Source organism: Dermacentor silvarum, chromosome 1, assembly GCF_013339745.2.
Source record: "Dermacentor silvarum isolate Dsil-2018 chromosome 1, BIME_Dsil_1.4, whole genome shotgun sequence".
Classification (NCBI taxonomy): Eukaryota; Metazoa; Arthropoda; class Arachnida; order Ixodida; family Ixodidae; genus Dermacentor; species Dermacentor silvarum.
Genome location: NC_051154.1, coordinates 157,070,207 through 157,087,778, shown reverse-complemented (window position 1 = coordinate 157,087,778; position 17,572 = coordinate 157,070,207). Strand labels below are relative to the sequence as shown.

General features: G+C 46.9%; 1 protein-coding gene across 1 annotated transcript in view; it reads right to left on the bottom strand.

The window, feature by feature from the left end:
* LOC119436273 (probable 4-coumarate--CoA ligase 1) overlaps positions 1–17,572 on the bottom strand; it is an 88,202-nt gene that overhangs the window by 36,795 nt on the left and 33,835 nt on the right. The window contains exon 5 of the mRNA XM_037703073.2: positions 10,878–11,049. Within this exon, the coding sequence (XP_037559001.1) occupies positions 10,878–11,049 (172 nt within the window). The remainder of the gene's footprint in view (positions 1–10,877; positions 11,050–17,572) is intronic.

The window sequence follows — 17,572 nt, the reverse complement described above, 5'->3', positions numbered from 1 at the left end:
TCATCTTTGGCCGCACCTTCAACGAACACAACTCGCGTCTGAATATTGTCCTGAACTGCATCAGGAACGCTGGCCTAGTTTTAAACTCCAAGAAATGCCACTTCGGAGACCGCCAAACCCTTGTGCTTGGACATCTCGTCGATAAGGACGGCATCCGCCCTGATCCCCAGAAGACAGCAGCCGTTGAAGCGTTCAGTGCACCACGCTCTGTCAAGGAGCTCCGTAGTTTTCTGGGGCTTTGTTCCTATTTCCGCCGCTTTATTCCTAGATTCGCCGACGTCGCGTATCCGCTGACATGCCTGCTACGAAAGGATATCCCCTTTGAGTGGACTCCGGCGTGCGACTCTTCTTTTCGTCAGTTGAAGTTTCTGCTGACGTCACGGCCTGTTCTTCAACACTTCAATCCTTCAGCTCCGACGGAGCTCCATACGGATGCCAGTGGCATAGGTATTGGTGCCGTCCTAGTTCAACGCCATGGTGACCGGGAACACGTGATCGCATATGCAAGTCGATCCTTAAGTAGGCCTGAGCAGAATTACACTGTCACGGAGCAAGAATGCCTCGCGGTAATATTTGCGGTTCAGCGGTTTCGCTCTTACCTGTATGGACGCCCCTTCACAGTTGTCACCGACCACCACTCATTGTGTTGGCTTGTAAATCTTCGTGACCCTTGTGGCCGCCTTGCGCGCTGGGCGTTCCGACTGCAAGAATACAGCTTCAGCGTCTCTTATAAGAGTGGTCGACGACACGCTGACGCGGACTGCCTCTCGCGTATGCCACTTAGCACTACGGACTGTGACGCCGACGACTTCGATCACCTTGTGGCTTCTCTGTCACCGCGTTTTCCAGACTTCGACTGTTTCAAAGCCGAGCAGCGAAAGGACGCTAAATTAACACCGCTCTTCACCGCTACGACTACCCCTGCTAAAGCACACGATTTCTGCGTGCGTGATGGACTCCTGTACAAGAAGAACTTTTCCTGCACAGGCGCACGTTTTCTTCTAGTGGTGCCGGAGAGCCTTCGCATAGCGATCCTGAGTGCTATGCACGACGACCCTACGTCTGGCCATTTAGGTTCGGCGAGGACGCTCTACCGGATTCAGGAACGATTTTATTGGCCTGGAATGCGACACTCTGTTGAAACGTATGTGGCCAGCTGCATGCAGTGTCAGCGCCACAAACGTCCATCTACAGGTCCAGCCGGTCTCCTGCAGCCGATCCCGCCTCCAAGCACGCCTTTCCAACAAGTGGGCATTGACTTCGTGGGCCCTTTTCCGAAATCAGCCAAAGGAAATCGTTGGATAGTTGTTTGCGTCGACTACCTCACACGCTACTGCGAGACGGCGGCCGTGCCCTCCGCAACTGCCAATGACGTTTCAACATTCCTGCTGAAATATGTCATCCTGCGACATGGTCCGCCTCGCGTGATCATCAGCGACCGTGGACGACAATTCACAGCGGATGTCGTGGAGGAGCTGCTTCGTATGTGTGAATCCCACTTGCGTCACTCGACACCGTACCATCCACAAACGAATGGGCTTACGGAGCGCACTAACCGAACAATTGTAAACATGATATCTATGTATGTTTCATCCGACCAGAAGAACTGGGATGACGTACTGCCTTTTATCACGTACGCGTTCAACACCGCCAAACATGAGACTACCGGGTATAGCCCTTTCTTCCTGCTGTACGCACGGCCACCCCGGTACACAATCGACACTGTTTTCCCTTTCCACAGTCACGAAAATCCCACTATCGCCGAGAATCTCTGCCTTGCCGAAGAAGCTCGTCGTATCGCTCGTTTGCGCACTTTGGCATCGCAGGACAGATCAAAAGCACGCTACGACATTCGCCACCGTCCGGTAATCTATCGCCCGGGTGATTTAGTCTGGCTGTGGACTCCAGTACGGAAACGCGGGTTATGCCAAAAGCTTTTGGCCACCTACGATGGCCCGTTTGTGATTATTAACAGACTGACGGAAGTCACCTATAACATAGCTCGCCTCATGGCGAGTGGTAGAAGAGCTGCCAAGACCCAAGTGGTCCATGTGGCCCGCTTGAAACTCTTCACTTCAAGACAAATGAATTGACTCGCCCGCCGGGCTTCGTCTGCGACGGGAGGAATGTTACGCGTGAGGAAAACGAGGACCGGTGAACGTGCTTGTGGTCCCGGGTTGGAAAAGAGAAAGAGGACGACGCTGTGTGCATCAACCAGCCAGCCGCTCTTGCGCTCACCTTCGCGACCTAAAATAAACGGTCCCCTTCATCTGTAAGGTTTACAAACGGTCTCCTTTGCGCGTAACAATATGTTGCGAAGTGATCATAAAGGAATGGCATGAGAATATGGAAGCAGTACTAATGCCTCATACGTCCCTTGCAAAAGCAAGGGCCGGGAAGCATGTCCTTTAAATACTTATAACGCAGCAACAGACTGAGGCCGTGCTACGGATCACTTGCATGTATAATATGCAGTACACGTAGATCATTTAAAGAAGCTAAGACTAATTTACGGTCAAAGAGTGGGTCATTGCCTAGAAACATTGCTGGATGTAGTGGAATTCGTTGACGGTGTGGTAGAGGAAAGTTTTTTAGGGGCGAAGCTCCTTAGGGTGTGGGTCTGTCCCTCCTCTGTAGTATGTAGTAGTAGTAGTAGTAGTAGTCGTCGTAGTAGTAGGTAGCCACGTCTACTTTTATGAAAAAAAAATTCCGAAAGTTGTGTCCGTAGCGCGGAATCGAACCAGGGACCCCTCGCTTCCGAACGCACGGCGCTAACCACTACGCCACGAAGCGCACATGGACACACGCACCACGATGACAATAAATACCCAACATTAACGAAAGACTGCGCGTTTATAACGCGTTTGTGCTAGCGCGTTACGGCCCGTGTAAGAAGCTGGTGTAAGACGCTGTGGCCTCTCCGCCTTACCCCCGTATTCATAAACGCTGATGGCGTCGGCAAACGCGGTGCACGTTCCGGCATGTGTAAACGGCTGCGTAAGACGCTGTGGCCTCTCCCCCTTACTAGAGAGTACTGCACGTTTCTAACGCGTTTGTGCTAGCGTCCCCTTAAGCGGGAGATGGTGCAATTATAATGAAGGGCGCTGTTATAAAATAGGAATGACGTCACAGATGGCGCGTGTCATTGGTGGAAATCAATCGTTCGATTTAGTGCGGCGAGACTGGGCGAATTACACGGAAGATTCACGGTTTACCAATGATTCCCTCCGGAGCTTCGCCCACTCATCATCATTCACCCCGTGGATATGCGGTGATTTTTTGCTGTGAGATTCTAGTTCACGACTTTCCAGCAACACATGGAGGACAGTCAACGTCACGCCACATTTACCACAGGTAGGCGACTCATCTCCAGTCAACAGGTACGACTGTGTGTCATGAGTGATGAGTGTGAACGATTCTATGTCGACAGATGATAACCTCGGTCCGTCGTATTTTTGATTTGAGTTGCCACTTTTCTAGCTGTGTTGTAATGACATGCAAGTTATTGAATGCTTCAGTGTCCCACAAGCGCTGCCAATAGCTTCTAAGCTTTTTCCGTAAGAAAGGCTTCAAGTCTAACGCAGGAACAGCTATAAAGAAGTTCCTGGGTCTTGTGGCTATTGATGTGGCGGTTTCGTCTGCAAATACAATACCTCAATATCTCTATGTCCAGGCGCCTAGCATATTGTGATATGCTGCTTAAAGAGTTACGGACTGTGACTGACGATGTGTGTGCTGTGCTATGTGCTCTCTCCCCTCCCCATCTTTCATTCCCCCTCATCCAGCGCCCATGTGTAGGGTAGCAAACCGGTTGTGCTGAACTGGTTAACCTCCCTGCCTTTCCTTCTCCACTCTTTCCTTCCTTCCTGCTTAAAGATGTATATCTTGTACAAAGGAGTGAATAAAGCTCATGAAGTCCAGGATTTTAAATGCGTAAGCATTTCTATGCCTATCCCACGAGAATCTCGTCCGTCCGTCACGTAAGACGAATGCAATGGCTCATACCCCTCTAAACAATGGCACATACACGACCTACTAGAACTCCAGACCTGCACAGATATCCGGATTCTATGGGAGCCGCTTGCGCCCACTCTCGTTCAACCAGTGGCCATAGGTGGCGTTTTTACAACCTGTTCGTCTGCTACTCGTCGGGCGGCTGGGTGGCGTTCGAATGTGTGCGCCTGTTCTTCTGCGGTGGCGGACTGCTTGCATATGTGACAATTTCTTGCGAAAACAACAGCTAGTATGTCGAAATTGTTGAAGTGTACTTATTGTAGTGCTATGTAATAACGTGTAAAATAGTACACGAATTCTTTCTAGATTTGCCATTATGCGGAAATTTCGCGCCGCTCCACATAAAAAAAAAAGATTAACTGATCGAGTGATTGTTTAGGTGTTTGTTTGGCCCATCAAATATGCATCGCAAAGCTTTTATGAAACTGTGAAAACTGATGCTAGATCCCTTGCTTTGTTCTGACTTACATGATGGCACACAGCAGTACGTACACCATAATGACATCGTTTACGTAATCCCATCTGTAATTAACTCAAGAAAGCTGCATGTAGCCAAGGCGGAAGTTACATGCCTTCTGCAGCGTCTGCACATTCTCGCAGTCTGTGTGTGGTCTCCGTATACTTATCGTCTGCCGTGATTCTTTTAAATTGCCTCCTTCATATCAATATATCAAGTGCTTTATTATTGTATTTCATTATTACTCCATTGCACTATATTTTATCCTATGACTCTTCTAGTAATCAGATTTTTTTCCCTACTGCGAAGGTAACGGGAGGAAAAGTTATCGTCTGCCGGCTGTACTCGTTGTTTTCCTTTCTTGCACGGCTCTTCCTACTCTATTTTGGGATTGAAATGAGAGGCAATCATTCGAAAATTTTGTTTTATTTTTTATTTGCGTGAATTTATGCATTTACAAACAATGTAAACACTTTCTGACGGCCGAAATAGCGACACGAGCGCTGGAACACATCGCAGAAGCAGACGACAGCGAACAGGTTATAGCTAGCGCCACTCTGCTCGCACGTTCTATCCCTAGCGGCAAAAGGGGTGAACTAGACCAGGCGTGATGGAGCAGGGAGATTTGTGCAGGTCTGGAGTTCAGTAGGTCGTGAGCCCATATACCCCCGTATATATAAGCAAGCACAAAATGCAATGGCTCATACCCACGTAAGGCAGAGGCTACAAGCACTCAGCAAAGTGAAGCATACATTCAGTGAAATAGCCGATACAACGCACAGAACAGCATACGTTTCAAGAAACAACAAGCTCAAAACAAGCATCCGAGCCACCAGTAAATCATTGCACCCCCCCCAGAAATTGTAATGGTGATTTTGTAACAGATTCGCTGGACATCCCGGTTGATAAGAACCGATAAGCGTTGATAAGGGTCAGACCATGTTCGATAAGGTTGATAACGACCGATGAGGGTTGATAAGGGTTTATAGTGGTCGGATCAAGTTTCATGACATTGATAACGACACCCGCCTGCGTGGAGATGAGCAAGTGGCACAATGCTTACGCATACTTATACAACTCCCAGAGGCGTTTCTGCGTGAATGTTTTTATGTTTAGTGGGCGAACTTATGGTTCTGACGACACTTAAAAAGTCCGTGAATATAAGAGCTGTTTTAGTCTTCGTTTTTCTGATGTGTTTGACAGCCGCCAATACTGCATACGAGGCCTCGGTCGTGTAGATACTAGTTTGAAGATGCAGAACATTCGATTCTAAAAAGGATGAATCAAGTGCTGCATCATACACACCGGCATGTGACCTTGACGTATCAGTGTAATATTTTGGGCAGGAGTATTTTGTCTGGAGTTCGAGGAAGTGCATTTTAATGTGTGCCTCTGGGTAACGTTCTTTCACTTCTAAAAACGACATGTCACAATCTATGAGGTGTGAGTGCCATGGTGGCAACGGCTTTGTGAAGGCTTAGGAAATGTTCAAAAAGTGGGACATCGATTTCTTCACAGATTCCTCACTCGTAGCGAGAAGGGCTCTCTTGCTGTAGGTCAGTTAGGATAGAGTCTGACAAGGTCATATTTATGGCGGCATAAGAAGGGTGTTCACTGTTTGCATGTGCTCTAAGAAAATGTGTAAAACTTGAATATGACCGCTGTAGGTGAACAGACCACTCATTTAACTCTACGTAGAAGCTCTGTATAGGACTTGTCCTTAACATGCCGGTTGCGAGGTGGATGCCTAGATTGTGAACAGGGTCTAGAATTTTTAAGGAACTTTGTGCTGCGGAATTATACATTATAGCACCGTAGTCAAGGCGTGAGCGTACAAGGCTTATGCAAGTCTAGGAGACACTTCCGATCACTACCTCATGTTGTGCGCGACAGAAGTGTTAAAAGGTTCATCGTGCCTCCCTGAAACCACATTGGTATGGATCGAGCAGTTTATTGCTCTCCAGAAAGTGCAGCAGGCACCGATTTACCATCTTTTCGAGCAACTTGCAGAGGCATTTCATCCTGAGATACCTAAGATAAGGAATTCACGTAAGCTTGGAGTCTTCAATGATTCCTAGAAACTTACGCTAGCTGCTCAAAGAGATCTCAACTCCATTTATTGCAATACTCGGTACTGGTGTAACTCCTCTCTTGTTTGTTAAGAGTACGCCAGTGCTTTTCTGTGCGTTTTCTTTAAATGCATTTTTCCTTTGCCCATTAAGCCAATTTATTTAATACAAGCTGCGCCTGCGGTTCGCTGATAGCAATATTACATGATTTAAAACCTATCTGTGCATCGTCTACGTACATGAAATAAAACATGGTGCGTGGAATGACTGTATAAAGTGAATTCATTTTTACGACAAAGAGGGTGCAGCTAAGCACTCCGCATTGCTTTACGCCAGTCTCTTGGGTGAATGGTCTAGAAAAAGCATTACCAAATCTTACGCGGAATGTGCGGTCAGACAGGTAGCTTTCAATAATGTTCAACATGCTTCCGCGGACAACCTGTGTCGGTAGATCTCGTAAAATTCCGAAGCGCCATGTGGTATCGCAGGCTTTCTCGATGTCTAAAATTCCAGATAAGAAATATTGTTTATGAATGAAAGCGTCCTTAATATTTGTCTCAATGCGAAGTAGATGGTTAGTTGTGGTTGGTTAGATGATCTGCCCTCCCTGAAACCGCGTTGGCATGGATCGAGCAGTTTATTGCTCTCCAGAAAGTGCAGCAGGCGCCGATTTACCATTTTTTGAAGAACTTGCAGAGGCAGTTCGTTTGTGCTATAGGCCTATAACTGGTGGATAAAGACGGGTCCTTGCCTTCCTTGTAAATTGGAATTATAAAAGCCTCTTTCCAAGCAAGCGGGGTATATCCTGAAGACCTTATGGCATTGAAGAGAAAGGAAAGCTTTCTGGGATTTAGTGTGTAAGTGTTTTATCATTTCATAAATGGTTTGATGATATCCCGGAGCAGAGTTAATAAAGCAGTTCGGGGATGCCTGCAGTACAGCTATTTTAAACGGACGGTTGTATACCTCATTTGATGCGCATTTACGTTCCAAAGTCTGTCGTTCTGCTCGTTGTTTGTATATAAGGAATGTTTCAGAATAGTGAGAAGAAATAGAGATGTGTTGAAAGTGGGCACCCAGAAAATCTGCCTGGCCTTCTAGACTATATCTCTCAATATTTACCAAAGGCAATGGGTTTGACAGCCGTCCATTTAAATCGAAGCTTTCTATGTCTCACTGCTTCGTCCGCGAGCGCCGAAAACACACTGCACGAAAGCCAACTTACACAATGGAACTATCTGCGCATCTGCGCACACAATAGAAAAATCTGAGCATCTGCGTACACAATAGAACAACGGCGCACGACATACGTATCGTAGAACACTACAGTTTACATTCGCAGTTGTACCGATAAGAACAATGGGAACTGCAACGCCACGCTACCAAGACGAACTGTATGTCTCCATTGCATTACGCGCGTCACGTAATGCATTCCCGGCCGTCACCATGGGTAGGCCGCGGCCACAGCGCACGCCAGAAGAGGCTGCCGTACGCGCCCGTAAGTGCGAGCGCGGTCGTGCCCGTAAGGCCCGTTCCGTGTATCGGCAACGGCATGCAGTCCGTGCAAGTGTGTGTGTGTGTGTGTGATGAGGGTGATATATGCATGTGTTTAATGGCGCACAGTGTGTGTACATGATCTAAAATAAAGGCTATGCAACTTAACGAAATGTGTCTTCATTCAACTTCAACGGTTAAAAAAAAAACACAATCCTAAACAAGCAATGAAATCCCATATGCATTGCATCGGGTCGTTCAGCATTTCTTGGGTTCATTGCGTGGTCGTTGGCTTTGGACTTTGATTCCGTTTGCATATTAATTTGCACTGGAGGCACTGTTTGACTGGGAGTCACGTCGATCGACTCTTGCGCAGCGCGGGACACCCGCTATTGTGATTGTTGCCTTCGCCTTGAAGGTCTCGGGTCGAGAGAGGAGCCTTTGGAGCCCGCCTGCCCGGAGGTCGATGGGTTCGCCTTTGCCTCTGAGCTGCACTGGCCTATGCTCTGCCTATGCACTAGCCTATGCTACCAATGCTAACATAGGCCTCCGGTGTGATTGAGTTCAGGGAAGGTATGGTAGCCTTGGCGGCGCCTACCGTGGGGGTGCCGCGCGCTGGCTGCGCGTTACGCGGACATCCGAAAAGTGCCGTTGTGGTGCTGCCCCCTGATGCACCACTTCGGCAAAAGATGTATTTTGAGTGAATGATCAGGAAATATGTTGCTGTGCTTCTCTGAAAGATAAGTTTTCTTTGACCTTGACAGCTATAACCTCCTTTTCTTGCTTCCAGACAGCACATGACTTAGAGTATGCAGGATGGCCACCATCACAGTTGATGCAATGAGCCTCAGCATCGCAGTCGTGAGCTGCGTGCTCTTTAGTACTGCATTTCGCACAGGTAAGCCGCCATTAGTAGTTCTGGGATGCATGGCCAACCTCTGACACTTGAAACAGCGTCGCGAGTTTGGAAGGTACGTTCCTACTCCGATCTTGATATATCCTGTTTCTAGTATTTCTGGTAGTGTACTCGTGCCGAAGGTAATTATTACATGCTTTGTTGGCAGTTCCTTGTTATCGCGTCTGATCTTGATCCTTTGTACATTGATTACATTTTCATCCTTCCATCCTTCCAGGAGTTCCTCGTCGCTCATATCCATCCAGTCATCCTCCGAAATTACGTCCCTGACAGTATTCATGGTTCGGTCTGCAGTAACGGTGATGGGAATATCCCCAAATACCACAAAGTTGGTTCACTTGTCGTACTGCGCTTTGCCTCGGACCTCGAGTAGCAGATCCCAGTCGCCATCCTGGTGGCTTTGTAACCACTTCCAATGGCCTGTGAGACACTTCGGTACTACGAATGGTGAAATTATTCTGGCCTTCTTGACAGCTCTCTCACTATGGACGACGCGAAATTTCGCGTGTTCTTCGAAAAAAAAAAAAAAAAAACTGGATCCTAGCATTGGTGCGCCCCCTCTTTGAGGGACGATCAGTTGAGAAGGGGGTTGGAAGTTCCCTTGAAATGTTTAGGATATTCGGCGACGATGCCGGTCACCTACCACCGAGCCCAACGAGGGGACACGGCAGGGTATGTAGTGAAGCCAGCCCTATCATACCAACTGTACATTGTCGCTATAACCATATATGTTATAACCGAGATTGGTTACCGAGATTGGTTAAAGCACACCAGGTTAAGCCAGGCCGCCCGGGAAGATGAAGAAAATGGGGAAAAAAGGAGTAGAAATGAGAGATTGTAGAAAGGTAGGAAAGTGAAAGGTAGAAGAAAAGATAGGAAAAGGCAACCGACCGATTTCCCCCAGGTGGGTCAGCCCGGTGGTGCCGTCTACGCGAGGCGAAGGCCAAAGAGGTGTTTTCCTCCGCCGACGGGCCATAAAGGTCCAAACACCCTGCGTCGGTTCAACTCCCAGAATTCCCTTTTCCCTTGGTACTCCTTCTGGACGCGGCACGGTCCAACCCCCATGTGCTCGGGTACGTGGTGTCGCAACGCGCCGAACGCCTGCTGATGCGGACGCCCCTGCGGGCGGCGTTTGCGTTTAGGCAGAGTTTGTTAGCGTTGTAGTGCATATACCTTTGCATCAACTTGCGTGATTCCTCGTACCTATCGACGTTAGTTGTATAGGATTTAATATATACCGCTTGTATGAAGCTTCGATTCACATTAATTATAACATAAGTGTTGGATCTGCATACTTTCTTTTAAATGCGAAGCATTTCTTGCCGGCGGCTCCGTCTGTTGTGCCGCGTCCCACACCCCCACAGCGCATGCGCGTCCCCTCACCCTCTCTCCTCTCCTACTCTCCCCCTTTCTCTCCTCTAGGAATCCTGTACGGAGCGGCGCCCGCGTCCCACACCCCCACAATGCATGCGCGTCCCCTCCCCCTCTCTCTGTCCTCTCCTACGCTCCCCCCTTTCTCTCCTCTAGGAATCCGGAGCGGCGCGCTCGACAGGTGGTGCGACAGCTGCATACTCCGCTGGGGGCGCCACGGTAGTTCCGCGGTATCAAAATGACGGAGCGCGAAGGCCTTATTCTCTCTCCTGTGCAGCGCCGCGATGAGCGCTCGGGCCGCTGCCGCGAAACCATCTCCCGCTGAAGCTGCATACTCCGCTGGGGGCGCCACGGTAGTTCCGCGGTATGAAAATGACGGAGCACGCGCGCCTCATTCTCTCTCCTGTGCAGCGCCGCGATGAGCGCTCGGGCCGCTGCCGCGAAACCATCTCCCACTCAAGCTAACCATCTCCCCACTGCTTCGCATCCACACATGGTTCCCTTCAGCGGGAGATGGAGTAATTTTTTTTATTTGTCTACCACTTCGGCCACCAACCTTGTGCCTTTCGATGGCCTTGAGAACAGACACAGGGTCAGAGAGGGCCATGATAATTACAGTGGCGCCAACTTCGAAGCAGCAGCCGTAGAGCCAGAGGCCGGATACGTGAGTGAAAGGGGCAGTGCCAAGCATTATGTCATTGGCAGCGATAAGGCGTGCTCCTGCGTCCCTGAAATAGAAATTGAAACACCATATGGCACCATGCTCTTTCATACAACATTTTTGTTTTGTTTTATCAGTCTGCACTACAGTTTCTTTCGATGGCACTGATGATGATAGTGGCAGGGCGCACTTACTCTGGTATGCGCAGACTTGTGGTCTGCGCGGAGCATTTCGTTCGGCCCTACATGTCGGTGCTTCAGCACTGAAAGAAGGTGGCTACATGACAACTCGCGTAGCTGAGGACTGCCACATACATGTGCGGAACATCTAGTGCGCGCGGAAGTACTGAAGATAATGCGAAAACGGGCCTTGCACCTTGTGCTCACATTTTTTTTTGTGGCGCAAGGGCCAGGTATGGCCAATTTGTGCTCACATTTATGCGTTACTCTCAGTTGATTGGCACGTGGTGACACATTTTGTTACACGAAAGGAGGTTCTCAGACAGAACAATCACTGGCACGAAATACAAGGCGAACACTGCCTGAATCAAAATTACCACCACGATCATTACTTTACCATAATTTGGATCGAAAGAGAATTTTCGCTTCTAACTGCTAAATCTTATGTGGACAGTGCACACGCGACTATGGACAATCCACAGCTTCTGTACCGTGGACAATGCACACGCTGACTGCGCTGCTAGTTCGGCACGCACCAAACTCCTCGGAGCAAATCCTGATTTCTTCTTATTGGAGAGATGGTTCAGGTATAGTATCTTCCTTTGCGTAGCGCTTTCAGCATGCCATCTGGAACCAACCGCAGCAGCACGATACATCTATGCGCACTTACTACACACGTGATCTTCACATGCCGCGTGTACTTGACAGACGTGATTGTGCAGCACTGTATTCGTCTGAACGTTGTCTATACAAAATACTTCTTGTGTAAAATTAAGCGGGCGGGTTTGTCACTGTGCCCTGCGTGCAGTATACGAGGGGACATAGTCCTCTTAATTCGCAACTGTAACCTCTATGCTCAACCAAGGACTGCCCTAATCACCTCCGGGTTCACACCTTCAGCTACGAACTGACATGGACCATGGACCGGTTCTACCTGTGTGACCCGCGCTTCTAAGGTGCTTTTAACTTTTCTGCGAGACAGTGGTCTCAACGAGATACTTTAATTATGCATGTTTTGTCATGTGTGTGCACGGCCGGTCTGGAGCACGTGACCAGACGCCAGACGCGCGCTCCAGACTGGCCGTGGTGTGTGTTATGTGTGTGTTAATATCGTATGCCAGGTGTATCATTTCATTTATCACCGCATTTATCTATCATGGCACGCAATAGCATGTTAAGCGTGCCGCCAGGCAAGTATCTATAGTTTCATTAAAGAGCTTCCTCTCTCTCTCTCTCTCTCTCTCTAAGAGGACGGTAGTTCATTCCCTAATTACATTCCTAATGCTGAGCGCGAACTTCTACCCTGTTCTAATTTGCTCTCATTTTCCAAAATGCTAGAGCTTGGACTAATTGCTTGACACAGCCCGCAATAAAAAAAAGCTGCGTGATTATAAAAATGAAAAATGACAGACAAACTATGTAAGCCATCATTCATTCATAATTATACAATGACAATATCATGTAATGTGTTTTGTCGTTAAGAAACATAATGTGTAAGTCGAAAGTCTTATAGCGTTTTATAGCGCAAGCTTCAGAGCTCTCAAGAAAGATTTAAACTAAGGTCACTTGAATTCCAAGGACGCACGGGTTCCACGTTCGAGGAATTTCCCCCTTTCTTCATTTCCCCCAGTTTTTACAGAATGTATATACTGTATTTTTACAGTGTTTATATGGTGTTTCGCAAATACTGTAATGTGCTTTGCATTGTTTAAACTGCAGCATTAGATTACATAAGTTATGCGGTTTTGGAGTGAGTAATCTTTCTGTCTCACACGCACACACGGGGAGAAAGATAGAGAGAAGAGAGAGGTGCACGCGGCCAAAACTAAAATGATTATCGTTGAGGCAGGGGTTGCATGCTCAGTTCCAAAGGATATTACATACTTAGCCGAATAAACTATAAGCAACAGGACACAAGGAGCACCTAGAATCCCCTTTGGGCCTTTCAATTCGCTTCTCGCTCATAGCACAGAAAAGTTCGCCATCCTGGCAGGTTTGATGCCATCAGGTGGCATACTAGGGTTTATTGACCAATTCTCTACTCCTAAGATCACGTACTACGGGATGCCCACGATTGACTGAATGCCCCACATCCGACGCCATTGCCATGATAGGCACTAGCTAACACTCGCATGGCTAGGCCAAAAAGACAGCCTATATAGAAGAAGGGAGAGAGGAGGTTAACGGTTCGGCTTCCACAGGGAGCAAGTTTTTGCATTAACAAATTAATTTTTTTCATTTCTCTTGCCTTATTATTTTTACACTTCAATAAAAATAGTTAAGTCCTTCATGCTTTTCTTAGCTTCACGGTCGGCTTCATTTGGTTGTTACTAATACATTTACGCAATTCTAAACATGGGTAAGTTTACGACAAGTTACGTTTTCATATAATTACGTTACGGAAGCTATCTCTTGCAGAATCGTCGGCAAGAAGGAATTACTTGGCCTAATATTTGCACAAAGGTGTCAAAAATAGTTCACGCTTTTGCTGAATGACCCCATGTAGAAGCTGTACATCGATTTCAGCCAACCACATACGAAATGTAGCCGAATAACAGACGACCGAGCGAGCCAGAGCAAATGCCAAAACGTCGCTATGTTCTGGTCCTACGGACCACCTTTTGTGCCGTGACGTCACGACACAAAAGGTTTTCGAGGTCGAGGACTTTCTTTTAATGCAAAAAATGAGCAGTCGAAAATGTCACGTCAGCACTCCTTGAAAACGCTGCGGAAGTACTCTTTCATTAGGGATTACAGTCGAACGCCTCTTCAGTGAACGCCTCTACAGCAAAATGACCTGTATAACGAAGAATTAATTAGGTCTCAGCTGAATTTCCATCTTTCACACTTATTGTCAACAATGAACTTCGGGTAGCGGTTCCACCACTGCCCTTCACAGACGTCACTGAGGTGCGTTCTGCGCTATCGCTAACAGCAGCACTAGCGAGACACTTAACGAACGTGCCGGTGTCAGAAGTATGGTATCGCTTCACTGCTTCGGGAATCACTCAACTCATACAATGCTTATTGTGACGAATCAGCGGATGCGATGGCTGACGAATGCGCCACTATTAATGACGACGTGATGTAATCGCAATTTACAATCGACGACGTCTTCAAAGTCATCTAGGGCAAAAAGGACGCGAATTTCAACGACGGCTACAGTGATGAAGATCTTGTAAACCAAGAATGTTTACTGAAATGGAGGCGATAGCGAAATTCATAAATTTCAGCTTCTTTTGCGTAGATCGTGATTATCGCCGATGAGCATGCTGTGAACCTCGGTGCCTAAAGTTAGCTGCAGTCGCACATTCTGTCAGAAGTGGGCTCAAAAAGATTTGCGACTTACCTCGTTAAGCCCTTTTTTTGAATTCATGTTAAATAAAGGCTTTCTTTTGTTGAACGGGCCTACAGCTTGCTCTATCACAACGCGACCTTTATAACGAAGTGACTTGTATAACGAGGGATTTTGGACGTTACGAGCACTGCTTTATAAAGCCGTTTGACTGTATTCGCCAATCGGGGCCTAATAAAGACGTCGGGAAAATGGCAACGTATGTTAAGGAATTTTTTACAAGCGACTGAGCTGCATTTTACTGACACAATGCATGAGTTTGAACTTAGTTCTTGTTTTCTTTTCATATTGGCCTCATGTTAAAGAGTTCTTTTAGAGTCATCCCCTATTTGTTTGATTTTTTTTTACTTCATCAATAGGCCTACATTATTTTTTACCACACAATTTCAATCACTAATAGCGCCTCAGCGCATTTATAAATGCAATACAGTAGCAGGAAGAAAGTATTCAATAATAGTTCTCCACCTGATCCTGAACTGATTCCCCTACATCTGGTGCCATGAAGGATGCCGTATAGTGATGGGATCTACGTAAATGTTAACAATCATGTTTTTTTTACCCTACACTAAAATAAAAAAATGAAAAGCTTTTTGAAGCCCTATTGGAATGCAAACACTACGACTGGGTACATGGATGGTAAACTTTTTAAACTGCGCTAACCCACACGGACAAAGACGCGGCAGACATAACGTGCGCAGACTGGGTACAGTACCCCAAACATACGATCAGCAGCACATAAACTCTACAGATGGCTGCGGCTGGCAAACTTGTGATAATGCGTGAGCGATAGTTCAATTCAGCCTTTGCGGCATACCTGAACGGAAACCTTAGTTTCTGTGGAGCCAGGTTAACCTCCTCCGTTTTTAGACCGAAAATACACATTCTCCTCATAACCGGGAATTTACTTATATATAACTCTATTTGCTTCTCAACCTAATTACTGCTATTTAGTACGGGGTACAACAAATAAGGCGAAAAAAACCAGCGAAAAACCAAGACGCAGGACCAGAGGGAGGCAAACACACACAGTCGCCGGACTTACAACTGATTTATTTGAAGCATCCACGTACTTTTAAACACCGCTTTTCCTGCTCAAGCGCACGTGCGGAAGAACCCAATCAGCCACATGAATGAATTCAAACTAACCCCGATGAAAATCGACACTCTTTTTCCGTGATAACGGAAGGGTCGCTTACGCAAAGCCGCTCGTTCTTTTTGATAAAGAATGCTTCCAGCAGTTCGCGCTCATGCTTAGACTTCCCCCTGCCGATGACGCTAGTACTGTGAAACAAAGGCGAGCAGTGGTCACAAGCCCTCACATGCAATGCCAAGTTACTCCCTGTACCCGATCGTAGCGTGTTGGCGTGTTCTCTGAGGCGTTCATTGAAGCATTGCCCTGTCTGGCCGATATATACCTTTCCACAAGCCAAGGGAATAGAATAAACCACCCCCACCGCGCACTTAGTGAATTCTGTTCGGTGGTTGGTTTTGCAGGCTGAATCTCGTTCACGGCCAGAGATGCGGGCACAAAGTCCAGAAAGCTTTCGGGGGCTGAAAACACCAAGGTAACACCGAATTTTTGGGACACTCTTTTTGGATGCTTCAAATAAATCAGTTGTAAGTCCGGCGACTGTGTGTGTGTTTGCCTTCCCTCTGGTCCAGCGTCTTGGTTTTTCGCTGGTCTTTTTTTTCACTTTAGAACATGAACCAACTAGCCCAGCAATTCACGCTTCTACAACAAATAAGTCCGGAATACAAATAAGGATACAAGAAACAACGAGGTTTGACAGTACTATCCTTACTTCGTATAGCTGTCTGCTAATTTGCTGTCGCAATCGATGCTTCGCCTTTCGGGCGAAACTGGGACTTTTTTGTTCATCGCAACTTTAGTGTATTGGGAGTAAACCTTGAGCGATAGTGCATAGGGGGGTAAGCGTTTCTTTTTCGAATTTTCGTGCCGAACCTGCATATAACGAAATCCTCTTTATAACGAAGTTTTCCGGGAATTTGTCAGCTTCGTTATATCCAGGTTTAACTGTACTAGTATACTACTGCTTTAGTGTTGTTTCCTTTTTATACTGAGTACCATGTTAACGTCTAGTTGTTGTCTTTACGTGAGTATAGTTTCTGCAGAAGTGCCTCTAATTTCAGTTCAATTTGTATATGTATAGTTTATTCACAGTGTGCAGAAAGATTCACTGGTGCTTTATGTTGATTGAATAATATAATACATTTTTCGTTAGACTCTTTATAAGTAAATGTACTTATAATGCTGTCTTTAGTTTGCACGTGTATGTGATGTTGTGACACCGTACTCATTGTCATACTTGTGTAATATAATGTGACTCGCTGAGTTGTTTTCAACGCCATGTTGTCAGGGGGGGGGGAGTTATGAGTTTTAAAAGCCACTTCTGTGGGTTTTCCCCCTAACCTACTCTATTTTTATGGAAACAATTGAAGAAAACAGAAAATAAGAAACAAAGAAAGTCACAGGCAAATCTGCTAAACATCACCATCGTTATCATTAGCCTATATTTGTGTCCGCTGCTGGATGAAGGCCCCTCCCTGTGACCTCCAATCACCCCTCTCTCGCGCTAGCTGATTCCAATTTACGTCTGCAAATTTCCCAACTTCATCACACCACCTAGTTTTCTGCCGACTTCGGCTGCACTTCCCTTCGCTTGGTATCTATTCTGTAACTCTAATAGTCCACCGGTTATTCACTCTACGCATTACATGGCCTGCCCAGCTCCATTTTCCCCTCTTAATGTCAACTAGAATATCACCTATCCGCGCTTGCTCTCTGACCCACACTGCTCTCTTCCCGTCTCTTAACGTTCGGTCGAGCATTTTTCGTTCCATCGCTCTTTGTGCGGTCCTTAACTTGGTCTCGAGCGTCTTTGTTAACCTCCAAGTTTCTGCCCCATATGTTAGCACCGGTAGTATGCAATGATTGTACACTTTTCTTTTCAACGACAGTGGTAAGCTCCCAGTCAGGATTTGGCAATGCCTGCCGTATGCACTCCAACCCAATTTTATTCTTCTGTAAATTTATT